Raw genomic sequence first — 22924 nt, 5'->3', positions numbered from 1 at the left:
AATACACGTTACGGTTCGGGCCGTATTAACTGCCAAAGGAATAGCATAAATTGCGCCAAAATGACACGATTAAATAAAAAAGTTCAAAATGGCCGACTTCCTGTTCGGTTTCGGCCATGGGGCCAAGAGACTTTTCTTTAAGTTGCGACATGATACGATCCAGACCTGCGGTTCCTGTACCGCCCATTAGGGTCCAGACCCGGATCTGCGTTCCTTCTAAGAAATAAACATATTTGGGCCCTGGATAGCTCAGTGGGTTGAGCAGGCGCCATTTGTAGAGGCTATAGTCCTCGTGCGGGCAGCGCAGGTTTGATTCCGTCCTGTCGCTCTGTACTGCACAGTCTCCCCCCCTTTCACTTTCCTGTCTACCTACTTTCTCAATAAAGGCCACTAGTGCCACACAAAAAAAGAAATATACATATTTATTGTCTGGTACAGACCCACGTCTTGCTCTGGAAGGTTCTGGGTTGGAGCAGGCTGAAGCAGCTTCCTTCATCTGGTGTTGGAGGCCGCTACCCCGACTACCCATCATGTTGGAACATGTTTTTCTAAGTTTAGAACATGATGTGAGATTTCTCGAAATCTGAGCTGCAGATCTTATATTTTATCTGGAAGATGGTCCGGTTTTTCCAGATTCAGATCTGCCGGTTGGTGTGGGTGTTTCTGAGTAGTGACTCCGGTAAACATCATCCCTTGTCAGGAGACGTCAGACTCGCCTGTTCGGTACATAACACCTGACAGAGTTCTCTCTTTTAGGAGGTCCCGAAAGTCTGAGACTTTTGAAACGTCCTTCTGGTTTCTGGTGCGTCTTCTGAGGATCTCTGCTATATAGACCTGGACCTCGAGCAGCGCACCTGTCCTGCAGGTGTGTGGAGCTGTTTTTCTTTCGTTTCTCCTGTACTTTATTTTGTTCTTCTGGTTGGAGCTCTGCAGCTGCTGATCCCTTGCTAGGTTTTAACATTTAATGAAGTTGCACAAGTTTTTCTACTGTTTTTACGTTTAGTTTAACCTGTAGATTTTGTCAAAATATCATGGTTCTTTGTTCCATGTTCCCTAATTTTTAAACCTTCAGGTTTGGCTGAAAGTGTTGCATCTCCACGGCCATTTTCTTAGGTCGTGAAGATGCTATTTTAAAAGCTGCATCACTGATTTAGCAATAAATATGTTTTGAAAGAGCAGCACTTACCGGTAATCTTTGGAAAACTTCTCCCGTAACGCTTAATTTCTGGGAAACTTCTACCATAATGCTTCATTTTTTGGGAAACTTCTCCTGTAACGCTTCATTTCGGGGAAACTTCTCCCGTAACGCTCCATTTTTGGGAAATGTGAGCGTTTAGCTCAGTGGAAATCTAAAACCTGGTTTCCACTGGCTGGTTTGGTCCGGGCAGGTTCGGTTGGCTTTGCTATTTTCGTGTGTTTCCATTGTAAATGGGTCCCATACAAATTAATCAAACCGCGTGATACAATCTGTTGATTGGCTGACAGAAAAATGTCACTGCCCACCGCAAAAGCAAGATATTTTCTTCTCTTTTCAGCCGTATTTCTCTTCGTCGCTTGCAGCCCTCTCTCATACAATGCAGCATGTGCTGCACAGACAACGGACCATGTAATATTGGATATGATAGATTATAATGATCTACATTATAAAGCCTTTGACACTTTTGAGCAGGATTTTATTTTGTTAATCTATTTCCTTTTTTAGGTTTTGGTAATCATAGCTGCAGCTATGACTGATGACACACTAGAGTTTACACTAACTAGAGGTTTACTAAACACTAACTATAAGCTTTACTAAACAGAAAGGTTTTAAGTTTAGTTTTAAAGGTGGAGGTGGTGTCAGCCTCCTTAACCCAGATTGGAAGTTGGTTCCATAGTAACGGTGCCTGATAGCAGAACGCCCGCCCTCCAAACCTACATTTGGATACCCTAGGAACTACGAGTAAACCTGCACTCCGAGAACGGAAAGCTCTGCCAGGAACATAAGGCACTATCAGGTCTTGTAAATACTGCAGAGCTAAGCCGTTTTGGGCTTTATATGCAAGTAATAAAATTTTAAGTTGGATTCTGAATTTTACAGGTAGCCAATGGAGCGACGCTAACACTGGAGAGACGTGGTCTCTCCTGCTGATTCCTGTCAGCCCTCGTGCTGCTGCATTTTGGATCAGCTGGAGCCTATTCAGCAAATTACTTGGACATCCTGCTAATAACACATTACAGTGATCTAGTCTAGAAGATACAAACGCATGAACTAGTTTTTCTGCATCACTCTGCGAGAGGATTTTCCTAATCTTTGCAATATTACGGAGATGGAAAAATGCTATTTAACAAACCTGATTAACATATGGTTTAAATGACAAATCCTGATCAAAAACAACACCAAGGTTTCTCACAGTTGCACTGGAAGCCATCGCAACACCATCTAATCCCTTCCTAAAATGCTCTGGACCAAGAATGATAACCTCTGTTTTATCTGAATATAGAAGCAAGAAATTTCTGGACATCCAGTCCTTGATGTCCCTAAGACATGCCTGAAGTTTAACTAACGGTTCTGTTTCATCCGGCTTCATAGACAAATAGAGCTGCGTATCATCAGCATAACAATGAAAGTGTATGCCGTGATTCTGGATTATACTTCCCAATGACTGCATGTATAAATTGAACAAGATTGGCCCTAGCACTGAACCCTGCGGAACACCATAACAGACCCTTGACTGTTCTGAATAAACCTCATGTACATTAACAAACTGGAACCTGTCAGATAGATATGATTTAAACCAACGTAGAGCTGTCCCTTTAATTCCAACAACATGCTCTAACCTGTGCAGTAAAATGCTGATCAACAGTGTCAAAAGCAGCACTGAGGTCCAGTAGAACCAGTATGGACACTAATCCCTTATCTGAGGTCCAGTAGAACCAGTATGGACACTAATCCCTTATCTGAGGTCCAGTAGAACCAGTATGGACACTAACCCCTTATCTGAGGTCCAGTAGAACCAGTATGGACACTAATCCCTTATCTGAGGTCCAGTAGAACCAGTATGGACACTAATCCCTTATCTGAGGTCCAGTAGAACCAGTATGGACACTAGTCCCTTATCTGAGGTCCAGTAGAACCAGTATGGACACTAATCCCTTATCTAAGGTCCAGTAGAACCAGTATGGACACTAATCCCTTATCTGAGGCCATAAGGAGGTCATTCGTAACTCGAACCAGTGCTGTCTCTGTGCTATGATGCATTCTCAACCCTGACTGAAAAACTTCAAACAGATCATTTCTATACAAATAGTCACATAACTGGCTTGAAACTGCCTTTTCCAGAATTTTAGATACAAATGGAAGGTTGGAAATTGGCCTATAATTAGCTAAGGTGTCTGGGTCAAGAAAAGGTTTTTTAAGTAAAGGTTTAATTACTGCAACTTTGAAAACCTGTGGTACATATCGTAAGTTTAGGGATAGGTTGATTTGGTCCAGTATTGTCGTACCAATAAGAGAAAGAACATTTTTGAGTAGTCGAGTCGGGATGGGGTCTAACATACATGTGGTTGACTTAGCTCTATTGACGAGTGAAGTCAGCTCAGGGAGGTCTATAGGATCAAAACAGTCTAGAGTCAAGTCAGAGCCTAGGGAAGTCGCTAAAGCTGAAGAAACGCCCACAGCCGGCTGGTTGATTTCTTCTCTAATTCTCGTGATTTTACTGTTAAAGAAGATCATAAAGTCTTTACTACTGAGAGCTGCAGGAATGCACGGCTCAACAGAGTTGTGACTCTTTGTCAGCCTGGCTACAGTGCTGAACAGAAAACGTGGGTTACTTTTGTTATCCTCTATCAACGTTGAATAATAAGCTGTTCTGGCTTTGTGAATGGCTTTTTTATATACTATTAGAATATCTTTACATTCACGATAGGAGTCTACAGACTTACAAGAGTACCACTTCCTTTCCATTTTACGCCCGTTTTGTTTCAACATGCGGATATTTGAATTATACCAGGGAGTTAAGCTCCTGTGTTTAGAAACCCTCCTTTTCAAAGGAGCAACTTCATCAAAAGCTGAGTGCAACAAATCAGCAATGTTACTAGCAAGGAAATACACATCAGAGGTAGAACCCAGGTCACTGGCCTCGACTACATCACTATTTCCCACTGTCGTAAGATGAGCAATGGCCTCCCTAAATTTAGCAATAGCTTCATCGGACAAACATCTGCTAAAATAATACCTCCTATTTTGCACTTCAACATCGACAATATTACTCCTGCTCTCTGTAATTATATCATTTACTAACAGAGACTTGGAGCTTAACGATCGTATATTTAGTAGTCCGCATCTAATTTTTCGGTCTCTTATGGTACCAAATGTGCATTGGTTTTAATTTTTACAAGGTTATTTTGGTTAACGCCTCTATAACGCCGCACCTGGTGAACTTTTGGAGGGCGGGGAACTGCAACCACTTCTATTTTGCTAGGCACCTGGTTAGAGTCGCCAATTACATCATGTAATCCTACAGTTTTAGAGTCGCAAATTACATAATGCAATCCTACAGTTTTATTGGCAGGCGTTGGTCCACGAGAAGCAGCAGAGAAGTGTGTGAAGCCTGAATTATGGTTCTGCGTCAAACCAACGCAGAGCACACGCCGTCGCCGTGACGCCATCGTGAAACCCTTCGGACTTCTCCGCCACTCCATTTCCTCGCGTTGCAGTACCCCCCCGCGATCTTTTCCTGAATGGTTTATCCGACTTTTTCCCATCACAGTAAATCAAAGAGATAAGGACAACTATTGTGCAAAAAAACAAAACAAAAAAAATCACACATACACGAAGAAAAGAGCGCTGAAAGTTCACGACTGCTTCAAACTGGAAACCGGAAATGCGTTGCTTCCAAGCGAACCAATCACAGCCCTCTCGGTCAGCGTGTGGTCTGCGTCGTCTTGATGCGTAGTTACAGTTTTCCGGAGGTGCACGTCAGTGACGGCTTCAGTGACGGCGTGTGGTCAACGTCGACGCAAACCACACGCCGTAGGGACGGCGTCGTTTTGACGCAGAATCATAACTCAAGCTTAAGACTGCAGCTCTGCATCCTGGCCTGGACCCTGCATTGTCAGGGGGAGTGTCTAATAAAACTGGCCTTACTAGAGACAAGAGCTGCACGTCTCCCAATTGTCAATAAAGGCCACATCGTTTTCTGAACACCACTGCGACAGCCAGTGACGGAGCAAGAGCATGCGGCTAAACATGTCATCGCTGGTCAGATTGGGGAGGGGACCAGAGAAACCTACGGAGTCCGACAGGGTTTTGGCGTAGTTACACACCGAGACAATATTAATTTTAGTGACTTCCGACTGGCGAAGACGGGAGTCATTAGCTCTGACATTTATGATAACTTTACCAAATTTACGATTACTCTTTGCCAGCAGCTTCAAATTTGCTTCAATGTCGCCCGCTCTGGCCCCCGGGATGCACCTAACTATGGTCGCTGAAGTCGGCCTCACATGCCTGACTATGGAGTCGCCAATCACCAGGGTCGGCTTCTCAACGGGTGTGTCGCTGAGTGGGGAAAATCGCTGAGACACATGAAGTGGGTGGTGGTGTTCCATGTGCCCTTTGGGACTACGCTTCTTCCGAACCGTCACCCAGCCTCCCTGCCTGGCCGGCTGCAGGGGAGCGGCTAGCAGCTGCTGCTACAGGCCGGTCTGCCGCTAACTTAGCCTGGCTAGCTAACAAGTCTACCGGACTATGGTCTAGTTGGCGGAACCGGACCTCTAACTGACTGAGCCTCGCCTCCAAGCCTGCAAATAAACTACAATTCAAGCACTTACCGTCTTCGCTAAAGGAGGCAGAGGAATAGCTAAACATTTCACACACTGAGCAGCAAAGAGGTGAAACGGTGGGAGAAGGGGAGGCCATGCTAAGAGGCTAAAAGACGCTAACAGACAGAAAATGTATCAGGGATTGGTGACAATGAAAGTTACGGAAGAGAAAAATGTGCGAGTGTTGAAATAAAGACAGAAATGTATTATTTATGGGCCGCTCGGTGGCGCAGTGGGTTAAGCGGCGGCTCATATACTACAGTCCTCCTCCTGCAGCGGTCGCAGGTTCGAATCCAGCCCGCGCACCTTTGCTGCGTGTCTTCCCCGTTCTCTCTCTACCCCTTTCCAGTCTGCATCTCAATAAAGGGCCACTAGAGCCCAAAAAAATCTTTAAAAAAGAAATGTATTATTTATTTATTTAATATAGTATTATTTTACCATAAAACAATCTATGTTTGGACAAAAAAGTCGGGAGAGATCAGAGCATGCAAACGCCGTGCGACAGCAACAGACCGCAACACGAGGAAGTGACGTGATGCTTGACGCAATACGTTACCCAATCAAACAAAGTGTCTTAAACTAAAACTGTCCCCTCTGAGCTTCCTCCTAGACCTCGGTACCTGCAGGAACAACATTACAGAAGGTCCTGTCCCCCCTGAGCTTCCTCCTAGACCTTGGTGCAGGAGCAGCAGTAGAGAAGGTATTGTCCCCTCTGACCGTCCTCCTAAGAGGCTAACAGACAGAAAATGTATTGGTGATTGGTGACAATGAAAGTTGCGGAAGAGAAAAATGTGCAAGTGTTGAAATAAAGACAGAAATTTACCAGATATAGTACTATTTTACCAGAAAACAATCTAAGTTTAGACAAAAAAGTCGGGAGAGATCAGAGCCTGCAAACGCTGTGCAACGGCAACAGACCGCAACACCAGGAAGTGACACGATGCTTGACGCAATACATTACCCAATCAGCAAGCAAGCAGCAGCAGATTCACACATCCAGGGAAGGGGGTAAAAAAGTAAAAAGTAAGTAATAATAAATAAGTAATAAAAAGAAATAACAATAATAATAATAATAATGGATTGGTTTTATATAGCACCCTTCAAGGCACCCAGAGCGCTTTACAGACACCATTATTCATTCATACACATTCTCTCTGATGGTGGTAGCTACGTTTGTAGCCACAGCTGCCCTGCAGACTGACGGAAGCGTGGCTGCCATATTGCGCCAAACAGCCCCTCCGACCACCACCAAATATTCATACACATTCAAACACATTCACACGATGTTATAATCTCCTACATCATCCAATATTGTCATGTAAACTTGTTCGTTGTTCTAATCTGCTACTGCTACTACCGCTGCTACTACCTCTGCTACTAAATATATATCACTTTTCCAACTGTTGCTCTGCTTACTGCCCCCTATTGGTCACCGCCGGTATGACGCGTTCTCCTCGCGTACTACGCAAGCAACGTTGCCGTTGTTGGTGTACGCAAACGGACGTTAACGGACACGAATGCAGGCACCAACTGCAAGTATAACTCGCCTTTAAGACTCAGTGTTAAGAATGAGATTCTGAGCTTGGAGTTTCTACTGGAGATCTCCCCTCAGTGAATCTGTGTTGAATAGTTTAGGGGCGGAGCAAGAACCTGCCTGGAAAACGGGGCATCTCACATTCCTTAAGTTTCAAGTGAGAGGCTCCCCTCTTAAAAAACATAGTCAAATAGTAGTAAAGTCTTCTTAAATGATTCTAAGACTATAGTCGGATCGGAATATAAATATGCATGTGTGCACACATGATAATAAAGGGAATAATAATATTAACGTCTTAAATCTATAGAAGTGTTGATGAATATAGTGTGTCAAGTCCGTGCACAAACAAACAAAGCCGTTTGTGATCCTGAAGTGTGGTTTTCTTCTCCACCGGGTGCTGATTAACGCTCCTGCTAGTGGTCCAATTAGAGTGGCCTCAACCCGATCTCACAAAAATCCATGAAATGCCCACGACCTCTTACCACTATTTTCCGTGGTACCAACACGGAAAGTGGTATAATTCCGTGTGTGCACCACGGATATTGTACCATGCAAAGTCAATGGGATCCGTGGTCGTGATATATACACGGATTATGACATTATTATTATTTATATATTATTCTTTGTTATAGTGGCTAAATTATGCGTTTTTGTCGCACAAGGTACTGTTTGTTACTGTCAGTTTGTAAAAACATGTTTTTAACGCAGTTTTAGCAGTCTTTTATTGAGGTTTTAATGGGAGCACCACAGATATAGTACTATGCAAATTCAATGGGTTCCGTGGTCGTGATATATACACGGATTATGACATTATTATTATTTATATATTATTCTTTGTTATAGTGGCTAGATTATGCATTTTTGTCGCGCAAGGTATTGTTTTTTACTGTCAGTTTGTAAAAGCATGTTTTAATAATAATAATAATAATTTTTTTTTTTAATTTTTTAAGATATGTTTGCATAACTTAAACACACAGAAATGTATTAGCACTATGATATATTATAAATTTGATCATCCAGGATCATCCTGTCAGACTGGGGAAGCGGTTAAAGGGTCTATAAATAGCCATGTTAAGTTAATGGGAAAATTTCAAAAGGTGAAACAATCAGTATTTAAAGGGGAAAATAAACTCAGAACTGGTCCAAATTGAATAGTATGACTGTGTATAATACTATCATCAATATCTTAAAGGAATCTGGCCACAAAATACTCGCTAAAAGATTTTGACTGATTGTTTCCAGCTTGGCCCTTAAAGAGGTCTCTGAATATACAAGTCAAACATCTATGATATGTACCAACAAGAAAATCAAACTTTGTCGTAGGACAACAGTGAAGACATCGTTGGAAAGGTCTTGACGTCAGGAGCAACATATGTCTTAGTTTAGTTTAGTTTATTTGTTTTCACATATAAAAAACATTTGTAACACAATATAAAAGTAGAAAGAAATGTGAAGGAGAAAGCCTAAAAACCCTCCAGGGGCTTGAGAAGTGGCATTCTCCATTTACATACATCCAGAGCATTGGAAAGCAGATACAATTTTATGTCAATATGAGATTTGTGGGAAATTCCTGCTCCCCAGGTGGGCCCTTTGAACCTTGTACCTGTGACACTTTTGAAGGCCTGTAGTTCAACAAAAAAATATGCTAGAGACATGGGGTCAACAGTTTTGGAAAGCTCTGCACCTCTACTATCATGCCCGACAGTAGACCACTGAATAGGGTCAAAACCTATGAAAAAATGATTTCACCCTCTTACCGATACAAAAGTCCAAATCAGACCAGACAGGCGTGCTTCCCACCCTTAAAAACATATAATAAGCTTGCAAAGTTCGTGAACACAGTTTTATAAGCGCTAATTCATTGGAACTACAAAAGCTATGACGTAGCACAATGCTGTGTATTGTAACTTGGCACAAATTGTAGTTCTGGTAACCTCCTTCCAGTTTTGGGTTAAGATGTTGACATTAGGGTTCAGAAATCATATATCCGCTCATTTTTCAACAGACAAAGTGTGACCATAAAATGTATATTTATATTGTGAGTAGATGTATGTGATGGAAAAGATCAATATATGCATTTATTAGGGCTATTTTAACGTTTTGTCCTGCTGCCTATCTCGCCGACAGGAAGGGTTGTGTTCAATGTCGTAGGTATTAAGCAACGTTTCAAAACAGATCGTTCATACCTCATTCCTCGATCTATTTTGTTTCTATGAAGTGTTAATGTGGTTTATAATTTGTTTTAATATGGCGTGACTTCCAAACAAGAGCATTTAGTTCAGTATACCCGCAGTATTGACGTTTTGTCCTGCTGCTCTATTTCGCCGACAGAAAGAGTTGCGTTCAGTGGCGTAACGTATTAAGCAACGTTTCAAAACAGATCTTTCAGACTTCATAGTACTATATCCGTGGTGCTCCCATTAAAACCTCAATATAAAACTGCTAAAACAGCGTTAAAAACGTGCTTTTACAAACTGACATTAACAAACAGTACCTTGCGCGACAAAAACGCATAATCCAGCCACTATAACAAAGAATAATATATAAATAATAATAATGTCATAATCCATGTATATATCACGACCACGGAACCCATTGAATTTGCATAGTACTATATCCGTGGTGCTCCCATTAAAACCTCAATAAAACACTGCTAAAACAGCGTTAAAAACGTGTTTTTACAAACTGACAGTAACAAAAAGTACCTTGCACGACAAAAACGCATAATTTAGCCACTATAACAAAGAATAATATATAAATAATAATAATGTCATAATCCGTGTATATATCACGACCAGGGATCCCATTGAATTTGCATAGTACTATATACGTGGTGTTCCCATTAAAACCTCAATAAAACACTGCTAAACAGCGTTAAAAACTTGTTTTTACAAACTGACGGTAACAAACAGTACCTTGCGCGACAAAAACGCATAATTTAGCCACTATAACAAAGAATAATATATCAATAATAATAATGTCATAATTCGATGTATATATCACGACCACGGATCCCATTGACTTTGCATGGTACAATATCTGTGGTGCACACACGGAATTATACCACTTTCCGTGTTAGTACCACGGAAAATAGTGGTAAGAGGTCGTGGGCATTTCACGGATTTTTGTGAGATCAGGTTGAGTGGCCTCCCGGTTCCCCCTCTCCTTCCTGACTCTGAAACAAAAAGGATAGTGGTGCAGCGTGCAGCAGCCGGGCGCCCCCCCTGGTCGCGGAGCCGGTCATGTCGTCTCGGTGCGTGCGGGTCCCAGTTCACTTTTGTCGGAACGTGCGGGCCTCCCATCTTATCGCCGATGAGTGCGTGGGCATCACGGACCCAGGTGGCGGGGTGCTCCTCGGGCTGAACTGGGCACGCTGACCGGAGAATTAGGTCGTCCTTGCAAAAACACAACAGTTCCTGGTGCAAAGAGAAACTCAGAGCGAGGAGAGGGAGTTAGAAAGGGAGAAAACGAGAGCGCGCGCAGCGCTCCGTGGTAACGCTCCACAGGTAATCCTGGTCAGGAGCGGCCCTTTCCCCCCAGTTCTGGAGCAAATGGAAGAGACCTGAAGCAAAAACAGAGCTGGAAGGAAAGAGAGCGATTTCCGTGAGCCACTGTCTTTTATCCACTGGGGACGCGCTGACGTCATCAGCGCCCGCGGACAGTCCACTGTCCTTACTGTAACATGCGCCAGAAGGCACGCCTTCTCTTCACACCTCCTGGACTACAAACCCGCTGGGCTTTGTAGTCTTTTTCCTTTATTCCCCGAACCAAGCGGCCAGTGGATGGAACTCGAAGCTGGTCTCAGACTGCGGCTTTAAAGTCGAATTTCACATAATCACATAAGTTCATAATTTCATAACCACCTAGGACGGTGGCCCAACAACCCAGTACTGCTCCCCTCCCATGACATGTACAAAGAAAGATGCAAGTAAGGCAGGATACCGTCAGTTAGCGTCCGTCTTCAAAACCGTTTCTGACATTGAGCTTAAAGAGGTTTCTTTAGTGTCACTTTGAGAAGTTGCGTTAGTAATTTCATGCAGCCTAAAACTTTGAGTCCACGAGAAGTCAAACTGACGTTGTCTTTTGTTGTTTTTCTAGTGAGACAAGATGGACGTTACAGAAGAGATGTACAACCTTTCGAACTACGACTACGACTACGACAATTTCAGTTTTAATCCCCCATGTTCCTTCAACATCAACAACGACGTGAGCCGTGTAGTCGGCCTGTATGTTCACTCCATCATCTTCATCCTAGGTTTTGTTGGGAATAGCCTGGTCATCATCACTTACATGTTCTACAAGAGGACCAAGTCCTTGACAGACATCTACCTGCTCAACATGGCCATCGCTGACCTGCTGTTCGTGCTGTCCCTGCCACTGCTCGTCTACAATGAGATGTCGTCGTGGCCCATGGGGTCAGTGGCGTGCAAGCTGCTGCATGGCTCCTACAGTGTGAATCTGTACAGTGGCATGCTGCTGCTGGCCTGCATCAGCACCGACCGCTACATTGCCATAGTGCAGGCCCACCGCAGCTTCCGGCTGCGCTCGCTGTCCTACGGCCGCATCATCTGTGTTGCCGTCTGGGCTTTCGCTTTGCTGGTGTCCGTGCCCACCTTCTATTTCTACCAGAAGTACACGCCGGGGCACACTGTCAACGTCATGATGCTCGACGGCTCAAATCTCACGGCTCAAAACCTGACGGTTCAGTGGGCCGTCTGTGGTTTCAAGGCTGCGACCAGAGAGGTCGCCATGGTGGCCATGGTGGCCATCCCCAGCATCCAACTGGTGGTAGGCTTCTTCCTGCCGCTGCTCATCATGGTCTTCTGCTACACTGCCGTCATCGTCACGCTGATGAAGGCCAAGAACTTCCAGCGACACAAGGCGGTGCGGGTGGTGATGGCAGTAGTGGTGGTGTTTGTGCTGTGCCACCTGCCCTACAACGTGGCGCTGCTCTACGACACCGCCAGCATGTTCCAAACCATAGACTGCGGCGACGTGGACATACTGCAGACGGCGCTGACCGTCATGCAGTCCATCGCGTACCTGCAGTGCTGCCTCAACCCGGTGGTGTACGCCTTTGTGGGGGTCAGGTTCAGGAACCACTTCAGGAGGATCTTCCAGGACCTGTGCTGCCCAGAGTCACTCCAGAGTCACCTCTGAGATGTATGTTTCCTTAGTGCGCCGCTGAGTGGACGGATCCAATGACACCGGCTCTTCATTCACCACATGAGGACCTGCAGAAGAGCAGAGCTTCAGGCCTGAAGGACTCTGGAGACTGGACTCGGGTCCATGAATCACTTCATGTTTGAGAGCTTCTGAAACCACACATGACCAACCTCAAGAGTGCCAGAAGAGACGGAATGAGACCTCAGAAGTGATTGTATTTTTACATTTTGTTTTGATCATTTAGTCATTTAGTCTTCCATCTTTTTACGATTGCGTCATGTAAGAGCTGACAGCAACTTAACAATCCTGTTTTGTCAAACATAATAAAAATAACATGACCATAATGTGACCGGGTGTCACTGGTTTGGGTCTCACCGGGCCAGGTCTGAGTGGTCCAGGTTTCATTGGCCGTCCCTGTGGACCGGCTGTTTTCGTCATCTCTGCAGAGTTCCTGGTCGATTTTTGAGGAAAAATACAAATATCTTGGCAGAAGTACATCATCTTGTCCTGAAACGTTTAAAGTATAAAAGAAGTATACTTACCGTATATGAAAATACATTTTGAATATTTAGTAAAGTTTTAGGAGCAAAAGTATAGGAGTGACACATTTACCTCTTCGGACCTCTGACAGACTGATGATTAAAATAAACTTTTTTATCTTTTTTTTTTAACATATATATGAGGGGGATTGGGGGGGTTGCATCCGCTGCTAGTCTGAAATAAGAGAAACACAGGAAAACACACAATGGGCACACAAGCTTTTGGAATCTGCAAGAGAGAAAACAAACAAACGGGAACAGGCAGAGTCTAAAACAGTAACCATTCCAGGTCCCTGAGACTGAATCAAGACTAGGCTACTGCATTTAACTGTCCCCCAAAACTGTGGGGTGAGTATGTAGATGAGTGAGCAGGTGTGTATGTCTGTGTAGATGTGTGTGTGTAAAGTGAAAACAATGCTTTACCTGAACTGCAATTGTAGTGGAGGAGAGAGGGCACAACCCGCCACCCGAGAGACCAGAAGCCAACAAGGAAGAAACCCGAACCCAGGCCACCAGCAGCCACAAGGAGGGCCAGAAGAAGGCAGGAGTAAACCCCCCGCCAACAAGCCCCACCCCCTCCCAGCAGGCAACAGAAGGAAGCCCCGGTGATGGACCAGGACCCAGCCGAGCACCAGCCACCCAGCATGGGCCGATCACGTGACCAGGAGGTCCACACCCTCCAGGCCCACAACCCCCACCCGGCGAGAGGCCAGCCTGCCCGGAGAGACGGGGCCACCCTGACCGCCAACGCCGGCAGACCGGCACCCGCCCCAATGAAAGAGGGAACCCCACAGCCAAAGGCCCAGCTGCAACAGCAGCGAGGGGAAGCGGAGATGGGCACGGAGTGCGAGAACCCCCCAACAAGGAGCCACCCGGATAGGCTCTACAGCAAAGAGCCCCAGGTTAGAAAACCAGGATACCAGGTTAGAAAACAGACACTCATTTATCCATTTTCTAGACCCGCCTTATCCTTTGCAGGGTCACAGGGGTCTGCTGGAGCCTGTCCAAGGTCATTACAGGTGAGAGGCAGGGGTCCACCGGTCCACCGCAGGACACCCACCCCCACAGACACCAACATACACTCACTGACAAAGACATGGACAATCATTCTCTCACCACCCCCATCTCCCCCTGGAGGCCCATCACAGCCCAGCAGCACCCCCCCCCCCCCATCCAGCACGGCGAGCCCATACCTGGTCCAGCCATCAGTCCCTCCCATGGTCCCCTCGCCCCAGGCCGAATTCTGGAAACATGGGTGGAGTAAGCCTCGCTCCCGCCCCTGATGATGAGTGTGTGTGGGTGTGACTAATGCGGTTAAAACAGGGGGGGGGGGGGGGGGATGCCAGGGCACCATGTGGCTATGCAAGTAACCACATTTGACAGTGGCCCCCCCTCCAAAGACCCTACGTACAAGTGTCCTTGTCAGGTGTATATCTGTTGAGTGTAGAGATGTCTAAAGCCTGAATGATGGTTCTGCGTTAAACCAACGCAGGGCCTACGCTGTTGCCGTGACGCTGTCGTGAACCCTTTGGACTTCTCTGTCACTCCATTTCGCCGTGGTGCAGTACCCCCTCAGAGCACTAGTTGATACTTTGTTTAGCTTCCGTCTTTTCCGGTCACAGTGAATCAAAGAGATAAGGACAACTATTGTGCAAAAAACCAAAACAACCCAAAAAAAAAAAAAAATCACACACACACAAAGAAAAGAACGCTGAAAGCTCACGACTGCTTCATGAACCGGAACCGGAAATGCGTTGCTACCAAGCAAACCAATCACAGCCCTCTCGGTCTGCGTTGGGTCTGCGTCACCTCCACGCGTAGTTACATTTTTTTGGAGGTGCAGGTCAGGCTATAGCGTAGGCTACGGAGAGACTGCCGCGTAGCCGCGTACCCTACGGTGTAGGTTTAACGCAGAACCATAATTCAGGCTTTAGATGTTATTAAAAACTGTGGAGGAAGCAGTCCCGGGGTATGCCATGCCCGAACTTCCCAACCCCCCAACCCCTCGGACCTAAGTGAATGTGTGCATGAATCATGTAGGGGAGGAGGAGAAGAGCACGAAGCCAGGAGGCAGGGCCAGAGGTACTGGCCCAGATACTGTAGGCACCCACGTTCCCTACAGACCACTCCGTGGCAGGGGGGCCCCGGTCCACCAAGCCTGGTCAGTGCCACGCCGCACCCCAAGGAGTGAGCCCCCAGCGCCGTCAGAGCCCCCAGTGGGGAGCAGGAGATGGTACAAACAGTCCTCCATTCACACCCACGACAGAGAACATATAAACCTGAGAACGAGCCCCCCATCTGCCGCGCCCATCTGAGTACCCCCCCCAATTTCTGAAAGGTGGTATCCTTCCCTTCTTCACCAGTGTAAAAGAAACTGGTGCATGATCGCTGATAGTAATAGGATGGATTTTGGATTTTGAGATATCTCTCATCAGAGAACTGCTGACTAAAAATAATTGTAGCAAGGCTAGTGCTACGGGGGTCACCCGACAGGACAGAGGACACAGGGTTTCGTGCAGGAAACGTTTATTTGCACCCAAGACACACGTGCCAGACTCAGCAGCTTTCTCCCAGCAGAGACCTATTGCTGGTGTGCAGCCGCTTTTTATGTAGCCAGGCAGGGTGGAGAGGTTGATTGGGCACACCTGTGCCCGATCAGCTGAGTGGCTGCTCCTTCACCCTGCCACACACCCCCATCGCCTGACTCAGGCCGTGGACCATCCGGCCTAGCCAACTCCCCCTCCCCCCTCGGAGCGGGAGAGGAAGCCAGGGACCGCCATCCGAGCCCCCGGGCCTTCCAGGTTCGGCCAACCGCTGAGTCGGCTCGGGAGGTCGCCCTCTGCGTCGGGCCGACCGGCGAGAGGGCCGCTCTCGGGACTGGGCCGTGGGTGGCCTCGGGGCAGACGGAATCCACGGCGCTGGCCGAGGTGCACCCAGGACCACCCCAGGAACAGAAGTTGGTGCCTCTATCTCCGGGACCGACGCCTCCACCTTGGCGACCGACGCCTCGGCGACCAACGCCTCCACCCCAGCGGCCGCATCCTCCTGGACCGCATCCTCCGGGACCGCATCCTCCGGGACCGCATCCTCCGGGACCGCATCCTCCGGGACCGCATCCTCCGGGACCGCATCCTCCGGGACCGCATCCTCCTGGACCGCATCCTCCGGGACCGCCGTGGCGAACCTCCGGCGTGGCGCCTGGGTGGGTCGTGCTGCGGTTCCCGCCAAATATTTTTAGCACCAGCCGCCACTGATGTTTATAGTACATTTATTCAGTTTACAGTACACTTGTTTTATTTATTTAAATCTTGAAATACAATGGAAGATTAAGATCATAGGCAAAATACAAATACAGATAGGTTCCAACACCAAATTGAAACCAAATTGAAACAAAAAATGTGCCTTTGTGTTTTTCGATGAGTAGATCGACCTCATATATTGTTCAGGGACCCTGCCCAATTTTCTCTGTGGGGGCTGCGTATATATGCATATATATGTATAAAACAGATGAGCGGTTCCCAACCCAGGCTAATTAGGAACATGAATTAGAATCAGGTGTGTGATGATGAAGGGAAATAAGTAAAACATGCAGGACAGTGTGCCCCGCCTGCCCCGAGGATAAGGATAAAACCATAACATGGTTTATATTAAATGTGTTTCTCTTTCAGATACGTGGGCACGAAAGAACAACCAGACGACATACCTGCCGAGAATCTGTCCTCTCTGGATAGTAGAGCTGCAAAAATAAATGACAGTGTATATATATAAATAAACCAGATCCTGTTTTGGCTGCTTACTCCAGTTGTTGTTATTTATGTTATTTATAACAAGAACAATTAAAGGTATTCCCTGAGGTTTTTTTTTCAATGGGATCTCACCTGTTCCAGTCATGTAATTAACAATCATTTCAAGTGGATAATCTTGTATGTATATGTATGTATAATTTAACAAGGAATGAGACAAAGATTCAAGGTTGAAAGTGAAACAAGCCACATTTATTAATACAAAAAGAAAACCAATACACACACGATGAACAAATATATACATTTATATACAAAATAAAAACAAATTATATACAAATTATAAAAAAAACTATACATTTATATACAGAACATCATGTTTCTTTTGTCTTTTCCTGTCCTTCCAGTCGGCCAGACTCGCCACCAACGGCAGCTCTCACCACAGAGTCCTGGGTCTGAGCATCAAGCTCGGGCTGCAGCACCGTCTCCCTGATGGACACGTAGTCTCCGTGGATGAGGGACCAGCGGGTCCTCATGATCCTCTGGATGAGGGACCAGCGGGTCCTCATGATCCTCTGGATGAGGGACCAGCGGGTCCTCATGATCCTCTGGATGAGGGACCAGCAGGTCTTCATGATCCCTCTGGATGAGGGACCAGCAGGTCCTCATGATCCTCTGGATGAGGGACCAGCAGGTCTTCATGATCCCTCTGGATGAGGGACCAGCAGGTCCTCATGATCCTCTGGATGAGGGACCAGCAGGTCCTCATGATCCTCTGGATGAGGGACCAGCAGGTCCTCATGATCCCTCTGGATGAGGGACCAGCAGGTCCTCATGATCCCCTGGATGAGGGACCAGCAGGTCCTCATGATCCTCTGGATGAGGGACCAGCAGGTCTTCATGATCCCTCTGGATGAGGGACCAGCAGGTCCTCATGATCCTCTGGATGAGGGACCAGCAGGTCTTCATGATCCCTCTGGATGAGGGACCAGTGGGTCTTCGTGATCCTCTGGATGAGGGACCAGCAGGTCCTCATGATCCTCTGGATGAGGGACCAGCAGGTCTTCATGATCCCTCTGGATGAGGGACCAGCAGGTCCTCATGATCCTCTGGATGAGGGACCAGCAGGTCCTCATGATCCTCTGGATGAGGGACCAGCAGGTCCTCATGATCCTCTGGATGAGGGACCAGCAGGTCCTCATGATCCCTCTGGATGAGGGACCAGCAGGTCCTCATGATCCCTCTGGATGAGGGACCAGCAGGTCCTCATGATCCTCTGGATGAGGGACCAGCAGGTCTTCATGATCCCTCTGGATGAGGGACCAGCAGGTCCTCATGATCCTCTGGATGAGGGACCAGCAGGTCCTCATGATCCTCTGGATGAGGGACCAGCAGGTCTTCATGATCCCTCTGGATGAGGGACCAGTGGGTCTTCGTGATCCTCTGGATGAGGGACCAGCAGGTCTTCATGATCCTCTGGATGAGGGACCAGCAGGTCTTCATGATCCTCTGGATGAGGGACCAGCAGGTCTTCATGATCCTCTGGGACCTTCACAGTGTTGTGCAATGCCCTTTGTCCACAGTCTGAGTGGCAGAGATACAACTAGTTACCCATATTTCAGTGGAAAGAAGGCGTGGTTTAAGAGAAGCATGATTCTGGACATACCGGCACTGGAAGAATTTGGTGAGAACCCAACCGATGCCACAACAGATGACGTCCTTAATCAGGCACGGGACCTCACCATAGCTGTGTATACAGCCATAGCCGATCATTTTGAGGATTCAGATCTGGGCAAACTGAGAGCATACAAGTTCCTGAACAACAGATCAACACTCTTAAAGCTACTACCCCCAACAGAAGAAGCATTTCTCCTGCACCTGAAAAGGGCTGCTCTAGCAACACTCATTGACAAGAGTGCACACATATCCAAGCCAAAAATTCCCTTGTGCACAGAATTTGGATGGTCTATGGCAGGAGTCGGCAACCCACGGCTCTGGAGCCGCATGCGGCTCTTTAGCGTCGCCCTAGTGGCTCCTGGAGCTTTTTCAAAAATGTTTGACCCTTTTTTTTTTCTTCTTTTTTTTTCTTTTTCTTTTTTCCTTTTTTTCTCTTTTTTTTCTTCCCTTTTCCTTTCCTTTTTAATCTCGACATTTCAACTTTTTTCTCGAAATGTTGACTTTTTTCTCGACATTTCGACTTTTTTCTCAACATTTCGAATTTTTTCTCAACATTTAGACTTTTTTCTCGAAATTCTTACTATTTCCTCCACATTTCAACTTTTTTCTCGGAATTTTGACTTTTTTCTCGACATTTCGACTTTTTTCTCGACATTTCACCTTTCACCATTTTCCTTCATTCTAAGGCTTATACAAGACTTTTCATTTTTTGCGGCTCCAGACATAATTGTTTTTTGTGTTTTGGTCCAATACGGCTCTTTCAACATTTTGGGTTGCCGACCCCTGGTCTATGGATAATGGAAAAGCAGTTCCCATCTCTTCTACAAAGCCAGCCTGGCCTGTGTCAATGAACAAGACAATCTCATGTGGATGTGTCAAAGGTTGCCAGAAGAACTGTTCCTGTGCAAAGAAGGGAGTTCCATGCTACATAGGGTGCCGTTGCCAGGGACTGACAACCAGATGCAACAGATTAAACACATTCACATTGGAGTTCAGTGGCAGCAGCAGTGAATCAGAAAACTAGACACTGATACTAAAACCTGTTATACCTGCTGTAATTTGGACATGTATTATGTCAGGTTACTTTTTTTTCTTTTCTTTTTTTAAAATCACAATCTAGTTCTGGCCACGGAAATGTCTATTTTGCATTCAATTTATGAAAATCCAAATGAAAATAAATGTTTTGCTGACAGGAATTTTGTTTCTTATTATCATCAATATCTAAGTATCAATATAGGATGTTATTCAAATGATAGAAGAAGAAATAGCACTTGACCTCATCTCGTGGAACACTGACTGGAAATTCAGCTTCAGTACAATTCTCGATTTGGGATATAGAGCAGACATTTGGCCACAGCTAGTGCAGCCTTCGAGATAGAAAGGCCATCTTGGACTCAAATGAAAGCTTATGAATTAAGGAAGTTTTCTATATACATGGTAGGCATAGATATTCTCCATAAAGTACTGAAAAATATTGATTTTCATGAGAATTTGTTAGGCGAGCAGTACTTTTTTTTGTCTTTTTTGGGATGTTGAGAGTGATATCTTAAAATAGAGTTGCAGCAAGGCCCAGAATATTATTTTCCTGTCTTCCCCTATGTGTCAACATACTCTCTGCCAAATTTTATAGTTCTATGACTATTAATGCCATTGTAGTGCCTAAATATTTGCAGATACATAATTTCGCCTGGAAAATGTCCCAAAAAGAGGGTTTTTGGCCCCCTGTAGCTTTCCAACAGCTATAGTTGACCGGGTTGTCCACCCAGGTTGTGATCCTTGAAGGTCCTAGATATCATTTCTGGTGTCAAACCTTTTACAACGCTCCATGTCTGTTTTTCTGCTTGGCCCCCTGGGTATAAAGCTATCAAGTCTTGCTACAAAAAGTTTTTTCTAGAATTTTGGAGAATTGTGATAAGAGTGATATCGGTCCTATAATATGCAGATGATGAAGCTATCTGGATTAGGGGGAGAGATGATACAAATGTTTTGAAAAAGATAAAGGACATACTCCGGTTCAGTAGGTGGCGGTATGCACCATACAGTTGGTATTGCAATCCGCAAAAAATGCTAGGGTAAAAGAACTTGAAAATTATGTCAGAGGTACTTGAGGACATGCTGAACAGGAATATCTTACAGTGTGCTGACTATAATTTGATTAGATTTTTTTATTAATTTTTGAAATCTGCCTATATTCCCTGTGTATTGGGTAGGATTTTAGCATGTAATTATTATAAAATTCTACGGTAAAAGAACTTGAAAATGATGTCAGAGGTACTTGAAGACATGCTGAACAAGAATATCTTACAGTGTGCTGACTATAATTTGATTTGATTTTTTTATTAATTTTTGAAATCTGCCTATATGTATATTGGGTATGATTTTAGCATGTAATTATTAGAAAATTCTACGGTAAAAGAACTTGAAAAATTATGTCAGAGGTACTTGAAGACATGCTGAACAAGAATATCTTACAGTGTGCCTGACTATTATTATTTGATTTTTTTATAAATTTTTGAAATCTGCCTATATAGAAATGAAGGGGATTCTGAATGGGCGACTGTTTTTTTTTTGTTTTTTTTTATCATTTTGTTAGACTTTAGTAAAACTACAAAAAGGAATGACATATGGTATCTATTTCAAGACATGAAAATAATAATAATAACCGTTTTGAAGCCGTCCACACGCTTTACCGTACAACGCGCTGTAGACGCGCAATCGATTTCCAAGCGCAGATAGCGCGACTGCGCCTCTCCGAAGCGTAGATGGCGTGACCGCAGTGATTGTGCTGCAGCTGCCCTCATCGCCGCTTGTTGCTTTTCTGATTCGTTTTGAAGAATCATGCAACTCTTCCTTCTTTTTGAAAAAAGACAGTAAATTCAACTGTCTTTTTGACATGTTTGCGTTGCTCGCTGCTGGCTCCCCAGATCCAGCAAATTTCCAAAGTTTTTTTGGTCGGGGGCGTGGTTTGCTGGCCCAGCTTTTCATTGCATCAACAATCTCCGACTCTTTCAAATGACGTTAAATCTTTATAAACAACATGAAATGCTTGGGATTTGTTCTGTAAATGAATTTATGCATATTATTATTTTTTATACATTAAAAAAAACTTTTTTATATTATTATTGTTTTATATATGTACGAGAGGTGCCGGATCTGCCCAAATAAGTCCCGGAACGCAGGGAGGCCAAAATCGAGAGGTGCCGGATCTTGTTCCGGCAGGATCCGGCACAAATTAACCCATGTATATACATATATATATATATATATATATATATATATGTAACAGGGTTGAATACGTTGTGGTTAAAATCCGCTAAATGGGGAAACTACGCCCCCTGCTGTTGTACATGCCTGCATTCATAATAGCGGGGAATTGTGGGAAATCCTCAGTGCTGGAGGATTCCATGAGGCAGGTAATGCATCTGTATGTCAATTCAATTCAATTCAATTCAATTCAATTCAATTCAATTCAATTTTATTTATATAGCGTCTAATACAACAGATGTTGTCTCTAGACGCTTTCTAGAGATCCAGAACATGAACATAAACATAAACATAAACATAAACATAAACATAAACATAAACATAAACATAAACATAAACATAAACCCCCGAGCAATTATTATATAAACAATGGCAGGTAAAAACTCCCCTAGTGGGAGAAAAGCCTTAAGCCAAACAGTGGCAAGGAAAAACTCCCCTTTAGGGAGGGAAGAAACCTTGAGCAGGACCAGGCTCATAAGGGGGACCCTCCTGCCGAAGGCCAGACTGGGGGAGTCAGGGACGTCGACAGCACACAGCAGGCAGGTGGAAGCAGCAGCGGGATGACCAGAGGTGTGGGGGGGGGGGGCGTCAGCAGCACACAACAGTCATGTGGAAGCAGCAGCGGGATGACCAGAGGGGGGGGGGGGGGGGGGGTGCAGGCAGGTAGGCAGGTGAAGCAGCAGCGGGATGACCGGGGATGGGGGATGGGGGGGCCGGGAACACAGGCCAGAATGCAGCTCCCGAGGCTCCAGCCTGCAAACATGCACAAAAGTGTCCGTGGACAAAATATGAGTTATAAATGTTTTGGAAAGCACTTCAAAGTTTAATCTGGGATAAATGTCTGAAAGCTAACTATATTAGACCAACTTTGTCACGTTTTTTTGTTCAGTCAAATATATGTTCTGTGTATGTTTATTACTTGTAAAAAAACGTCTCCAGTACAAGTAGCTAACAGGTTTTATTGTTGTTTTCCCAGACAGATTATGTGCTTTGGTCCACACATAGTGGTATTAATGTGCACTGTCTCCTGTACCCCTTTTTTCTGTTGATGCAGGTATGTTGAGTGTCACAATTTTATGTTTTGTTCAAATTCATTAAGCTAAAATAATATATAAAAAAACGGTAACAGTTCATAGTAAAAAGATACTACATGCATTTTACATTTTCTGTTTTTTCATGTAGGAGACATTTTGATTTATTTT

At 45.1% G+C, this 22924-nt stretch overlaps 1 protein-coding gene across 1 annotated transcript; it reads left to right on the top strand.

Annotated features, from left to right (window-relative positions):
• Positions 1-707: 707 nt before the first annotated feature.
• On the top strand, positions 708-12982 carry LOC133464674 (C-C chemokine receptor type 6-like). The gene is made up of 2 exons (XM_061746796.1): positions 708-865; positions 11435-12982. The coding sequence occupies exon 2, from the start codon at positions 11444-11446 to the stop codon at positions 12494-12496; it is 1053 nt and encodes a 350-aa protein (XP_061602780.1). The 5' UTR covers positions 708-865; positions 11435-11443; the 3' UTR covers positions 12497-12982.
• The last annotated feature ends 9942 nt before the right edge of the window (positions 12983-22924 follow it).

The sequence above is a fragment of the Cololabis saira genome, chromosome 18 (genome assembly GCF_033807715.1).
Source record: "Cololabis saira isolate AMF1-May2022 chromosome 18, fColSai1.1, whole genome shotgun sequence".
In the NCBI taxonomy this organism is placed as follows: domain Eukaryota; kingdom Metazoa; phylum Chordata; class Actinopteri; order Beloniformes; family Belonidae; genus Cololabis; species Cololabis saira.
This window is presented reverse-complemented; position numbering and strand designations above follow the sequence as displayed.

Bases quoted from the DNA above. Each gene is read 5' to 3' on its own strand.
- LOC133464674 (XM_061746796.1), top strand. From the start codon at position 11,444: ATGGACGTTACAGAAGAGATGTACAACCTTTCGAACTACGACTACGAC.